At 33.0% G+C, this 7,197-nt stretch overlaps 1 protein-coding gene across 1 annotated transcript; it reads left to right on the top strand.

Annotated features, from left to right (window-relative positions):
* Nucleotides 1–5,127: 5,127 nt before the first annotated feature.
* On the top strand, nt 5,128–6,255 carry LOC135095057 (uncharacterized). The gene has a single exon (XM_063995697.1). It carries the CDS (start codon nt 5,128–5,130, stop codon nt 6,253–6,255), a length of 1,128 nt encoding a protein of 375 aa, XP_063851767.1.
* The last annotated feature ends 942 nt before the right edge of the window (nt 6,256–7,197 follow it).

Below are 7,197 nucleotides of genomic sequence, written 5' to 3'. Positions count from 1 at the left end.
AGCTGCAGGAATCAGAAGGGACCCTGTTCACCCATATTTGAACCTCGCAAAGATCCATGCATGAGGTGGCTCATGTAACCTAATCCAGTCGCGGCAGTTGTACGAGGGGCTAGAAATTGTGGTTATATATATATATATATATATATATATATATATATATATATATATATATATATATATATATATATATATATATATATATATATATATATATATATATATATATATATATATATATATATATATATATATATATATATATATATATATATATATATATATATATATATATATATATATATATATATATATATATATATATATATATATATATATATATATATCAGTCTCTTTTAAGCAGTCAGTGTTATATGGAAGAGCAACTTCACAATTATTCAGTTTTTCATGGTGCATTTCTATTTGTCTAATTAATTCTCTTTCAGCGATTGGCAGGGTTCTTAGGAGCTTTCCATAATCTTCTGGCTAATGATGATGTGTGTATATATATATATATATATATATATATATATATATATATATATATATATATATATATATATATATATATATATATATATATATATATATATATATATATATATATATATATATATATATATATATATATATATATATATATATATATATATATATATATGTATATATATATATATATATATATATATATATATATATATATATATATATATATATATATATATATATATATATATATATATATATATATATATATATATATATATATATATATATATATATATATATATATATATATATATATATATATATATATATATATATATACACATATGTATATATATATATATATATATATATATATATATATATATATATATATATATATATATATATATATATATATATATATATATATATATATATATATATATATATATATATATATATATATATATATATATATATATATATATATATATATATATATATATATATATATATATATATATATATATATATATATATATATATATATATATATATATATATATATATATATATATATATATATATATATATATATATATATATATATATATATATATATATATATATATATATATATATATATATATATATATATATATATATATATATATATATATATATATATATATATATATATATATATATATATATATATATATATATATATATATATATATATATATATATATATATATATATATATATATATATATATATATATATATATATATATATATATATATATATATATATACATATATATATATATATATATATATATATATATATATATATATATATATATATATATATATATATATATATATATATATATATATATATATATATATATATAAAGAGCAACCTCAGAATTATTCAGTTTAGTGATGCTCTGTGTGGGCAAGCACAGAAAATCATTATCTTGAAGATGTTGCAAGAGGAACGAAACGTCTTGATATATATATATATATATATATATATATATATATATATATATATATATATATATATATATATATATATATATATATATATATATATATATATATATATATATATATATATATATATATATATATACTGACAGTAGCCCCTTTTCTGTTCCCTCTTACATTTTTTTTTATCCTCATTATCAGTCCAAAGCTGTATGTTGCGTTTATGTGCGCAAAGACTTAACCTGCTCTCGTGCCCACGCTCTTGAATCTTCCAAGTTTTCTACCATCTGGACACGAAATTCTTTGACTACATAACGTCCAAAGTGGAGCACATTCTTACTCCCTTCCCTTTTGCAGAGACTTTCATTCTTGGAGACTTCAATGTTCACCACCAGCTTTGGCTTTCCTCTCCCTTCACTGACCATACTGGTGAACTAGCCTTCAACTTTGCTATCCTCCACGACCTAGAGCAATTGGTGCAACACCCTATTCATATTCTTGACCGTCTTGGAGATATGCCCAATATTCTTGACCTTTTCTTGACCTCTAATCCTGCTTATGCTATCACCCTCTCTTCTCCGTTGGGCTCCTCCGATTACTATTTCATATCTGTATCTTGTCCTATCGCTCCAATCCCTCCCCAGGATCCCCCTAAGCGAAGGTGCCTCTGGCGTTTTGCCTCTGCTACTTGGGAGACCTGAGGAGGTATTTTGCTGATAATCCTTGGAATGATTACTACTTCCGTGTCAGATACCAGTCTTTGTGTGCTGAGCGCATAACAGGTGATAGTGTCTGGCATGGAGGCATACATTCCTCGCTCTTTTTCTCGACCTAAACTTTCCAAACCTTTGTTCAACACAGCTTGCTCTCCTGCTATACATGATAGAGAGGTGGCCCACAAAAGATACTTAAGCCTTCCATCACCAAAATCTCACTATTTTATATTCTTGCTCGGAACCATGCCAAGTCTGTTCTCCAATCAGCCAAAAACTCCTTCATTAACAAAAAGTGTCAAAATCTTTCAAGATCTAACTCCCCTTGTGACTTCTGGCATCTAGCCAAAATATCTTCAATAACTTTGTTTCATCTTTCCCTCCTTTATTTCAACCAGATTGCATCAATGCTATCACATCTATCTTTAAAGCTGAACTCTTTGCTCAAACTTTTGCTAAAACCTCTACCTTGTACTATTAAGGGCTTGTTCCTCCCTCTCCTCCCCCTCCAGCTTCCGTGCTTGCACCTTGCATAGTCAAACTCTTTCAGCTCTGTGTGTCAACATCTATATTTCCTTCTTCCTGGAAGTTTGCCTACATTCAGGCTGTTCCTAAAAATGGTGAATCTTCAAATCCCTCAAACTACCGTCCTATTGCATTAATTTCCTGCCTGTCTAAAGTTTTTGAATCTGTCCTCAAGAAGAAGATTCTTAAACATCTATCACTTCACAACCTTCTCTATCTGATCGCCAGTATGGGTTCCGTCAAGGCCGCTCTACTGGTGATCTTCTGGCTTTTCTTACTGAGTTTTGGTCATCCTCTTTTAGAGATTTTGGTGAAACTGTTGCTGTTGACTTGGATATGTCAAAAGCCTTTGATAGAGTCTGGCCCAAAGCTTTGATTTCCAAACTACCCTCACGCGGCTTCTATCCTACTCTCTGTAACTTCATCTCAAGTTTCCTTTCTGAGTGTTCTATTCCTGCTGTGGTAGACTCTCACTGTTCTCCTAAATCTATTAACAGTGGTGTTTCTCGGGGTTCTCTCCTGTCACCCACTCTCTTCCTATTATTCATCAATGACTTTCTAAACAAAACTTCTTATCCTATCCACTCATACTTCTGATCTTTCTAAAATTTATGATTGGGGCAGAGCAAAGTTGGTATTGTTCAGTGCCTCAAAAACTCAATTCCCCCATCTATCAACTCGACACAAGCGTCCAGACAACTATCCCCTCTTCTTCAATGACACTCAACTGTTCCCCTCTTCTACATTGAGCATCCTCGGTCTGTCCTTTACTTATAATCTGAACTGTAAACTTCACATCTCCTCTCTAGCTAAAACAGCTTCTATGAAGTTAGGTGTTCTGAGACGTCTCCACCAGTTTTTTTCACCACCCCAGCTGCTAACTCTATACAAGGGCCTTATCCGTCCATGTATAAAGTATGCTTCACATGTCTGGGGGCGTTCCACTCATACTGCTCTTCTAGACAGAGTGGAATCAAAAGCTTTTCGTCTTATCAACTCCTCTCCTCTAACTAACTGTCTTCAGCCTGTTTCTCATCCCCGCAAAGTTGCATCTCTAGCTGTCTTCTACCGCTATTTTCATGCTAACTGCTCTTCTGACCTTGCTACCTGCATGCCTCCCCTCCTTCCGCTGCCTCGCTGCACAAGACTTTCTTCTTTCTCTCATCCCAATTCTGTCCAACTCTCTAATAGAAGAGTTAACCAGTATTCTCAATCATTTATCCCTTTCTCTAGTAAACCTTGGAACTCCCTGCCAGCTTCTGTATTTCCACCTCCTTATGACTTGAATTCTTTCAAGAGGGAGGTTTTAAGACATTTATCCTTCAATTTTTTATTACTGTTTTGGACCCTTTTCTGGGATTGGCATCTCAGTTAGCTTTATTTATTGGATTTTTCTTTTTTTTACTGCCTTTGGGCAATGTCCCTCTTACATAAGAAAAAAAAACTGTGTGTATATATATATATATATATATATATATATATATATATATATATATATATATATATATATATATATATATATATATATATATATATATATATATATATATATATTCTCTTTTAAGCAGACGGAGTTTAATGGAAGAGGAACCTCAGGATTATTCAGTTTTTAATTGTGCTTTTCTATTTGTCTAGTTAGTCTTTCAGCGAGTGGCAGGGCTCTGAGGAGCATTCCAAAAGTTGTGGTATTCGTGATGTTTCGTCGCTCTTGGAACATCTTCAGGTTATATGTGGCTATGTGGGCAAATACAGAGAATCATTAGGCTGAAGATGTTCCAAGAGGAACGAAACGTCTTGAATATATATATATATATATATATATATATATATATATATATATATATATATATATATATATATATATATATATATATATATATATATATATATATATATATATATATATATAAATTTAGAGAGAGAGAGAGAGAGAGAGAGAGAGAGAGAGAGAGAGAGAGAGAGACAGAGACAGAGAGAGAGAGAGAGAGAGAGAGAGAGAGAGAGAGAGAGAGAGAGAGAGAGAGAGAGAGAGAGAGAGAGAGAGACGTTTCTGTTTACTAATTAAACATATTATAAAAATGTTGTATTCCTCCCACAGGACTTTGAAGACCCACCATTGGAATGTGAACTTTGAAAATATGAATATTAGTGTAGATAATGACACGTTTAGTGAAATGGAAAAAGTGTTCTTGCAAATCTACAATCTTCCTAGAAGGTATAATGTCAAAACGCAACCTAAAAAGCACAAGAGTAAATGTTCTGTTTACCCTGCTGTCAATGAGCTTCTCTTCAGCAATATTTATTGGCAAGTTCTCCACGCTGCTACGGCCACCTTTCATCTTTATAGCGCATTTTTTGACAATCGCTCTCTTTCTAAACCAAGACCAGTTGTCCGCATTCTAACCATGGTTAACAAATACAAACCCCCCAAAAATCTTAACTGTCAATTATGGTATGCTAGCAGAAGTGTTCCTGTTATAGCTCCTGTAACCAAATACAGATTTTTGTGTTTCCATGAAGTTGTAGCGGTGAAGAACCTGTCGCTTCAGCCATATATGCTGGAGTGTGGCGTTCCACCTAAGCACAGTCATCAGGTACCCGAGTCTGTGTCGTTGGTAGAGGGACGCTGCGACCAGCCCACCAACAACCTTCGTGTCATCCATAATCTTCCGACCGGAGACCGCAAGGCAGATTTTGCTGTGTGCGTAAAAGGAATGAAGTTTTTTAAGGATGAAAGCGTGCGTCTGGTGGAATGGTTGGAACTCAATTTCCTTCTTGGAGCAGATAAAATATACTTATATGAAATCGAGACCCATCCGAACATCTCAAAAGTACTGAAGCATTATGAATCTCGAGGAAAAATAGATGTGAAAAAATTTTCTCAACCTGGTGAGCTGCCAAATGTTCTCGGATTACAGGAGATATTTTTTAGAAAGTACAAGTCAACAATATGTGCAGCGGAAGACCTAATGTACAATGACTGTCTGTATAGAAATATAAACCGATACAAGTTTGTAGCGGTCATTGACATCGATGAGGTTCTCATGCCGAAGACGAAGTCTAGTTGGAAAGAAATCATGGAAAGCATAGCACCGGGAGTGCTATCAGGTAAAGACTACAAGTGGTCGTCTTTCGCCCACTACATGGTGTATTTCTTGCCCGTTATGCAACAAAAGCACGGGTGGGTGAATGACGTGCCTCACTTCATGCCTATGCTGCAAAACCTTCACCGTGCTGCCAATCACAGCTTTTCTAAGTGGCAGATCAAGTCCATTCACGACACGCAGAGAGTCCTTACCATTCACAATCACTTCCCTTTCAATTGTCTGGGAGGCAAATGTTCTACCTTGTTCATACCAAGAGAGACTGCACAATTAAATCATTACCGCAATGACTGCAGATGGACACTGAGAAAAGAGTGTCCCTATTACAAAAATCATACTATTCTCGATGATAGCATCTTGAGATTCAAGGCACCACTACTGAACAATACTCTTAACACACTTTACCAACTCGGATTCCTCAAGGAGTAGACAAGAGTTGTCGAAATAAAAACAAAGTATCACTATAAAACGTGAAGGTGCAAAATTCCCTTCAGTTCGATCAGAAAGTTTAAATAGTGAAATGTTTATTTTTAATACACATGACGTTCACAGTACTACTATAATCACTGCCTTTAGTGAAAATACAAACATAAATACTATATAGTAAGAATTAGAAATACAATGTCAAGCAAGACCAGCGCGGTATGTTTACTGCTTGGAAACTGTGTGTATGTTGTTCTGAACTGTATTAGTTGAAATCACTTTGTGCACATTCTACCGTTTTTTCCAAGAAGTACTATCACATCATTTAGTGAAAACTTTATTAGAATATGAATATTGGGTAATAAAAAGACACGGCTGTGGATGCCACTGTTAAAGTTATTTACTTGAAAAAAAAAAAAATAACACAACGAAATGAACATGTAAAAGTTTTCAAAACCCCTTGGAATCATCGTTATCTGTGATGATATATTGAGATATACAGAATCTTAATGCGCGCGCGCACCCACGCACGCACGCACGCACGCACACGATAACTTTACGAAATGAAAGAAGATAGAAGAAACAAGAAAAGAAGACGGATGCATGAGGGCAAATAGAAAAAAAAAACGTGAAGTAAAAAAAAAAAAAAGTACCAATGCAGCTGTTGGTATGGTATTTTGACCTGAAAAAATTGGGAAGGCCCTGACAGAACTAACCCTAAATGGAATAGAGTTATAAACCTGCCACCGTGGTCGAGGGGACCCAGACCGGATGTAGGGTTAAGGAAAAGGCAAGCACAGCTGAAGGAACAGCTAAAGGAAAAGCTGAGGGAACAATATGTGCGAAGGAGGTCAAAAGGGAGATGTGCTGTGAGAACTTCTTACTGTGCATTATACCCAAACTCCGCCCTGATACTCTGATTGCACAAAACCATATATTGCCATGCCT

The sequence above is a fragment of the Scylla paramamosain genome, chromosome 47, assembly GCF_035594125.1.
Source record: "Scylla paramamosain isolate STU-SP2022 chromosome 47, ASM3559412v1, whole genome shotgun sequence".
In the NCBI taxonomy this organism is placed as follows: domain Eukaryota; kingdom Metazoa; phylum Arthropoda; class Malacostraca; order Decapoda; family Portunidae; genus Scylla; species Scylla paramamosain.
Note: the sequence above shows the minus strand (reverse complement) of the source record. Positions and strands in the feature narration are given on the sequence as shown.

What these genes read in the sequence shown, in the direction of transcription:
- LOC135095057 (XM_063995697.1), top strand. Translation starts at nt 5,128, where the DNA reads ATGGTTAACAAATACAAACCCCCCAAAAATCTTAACTGTCAATTATGG.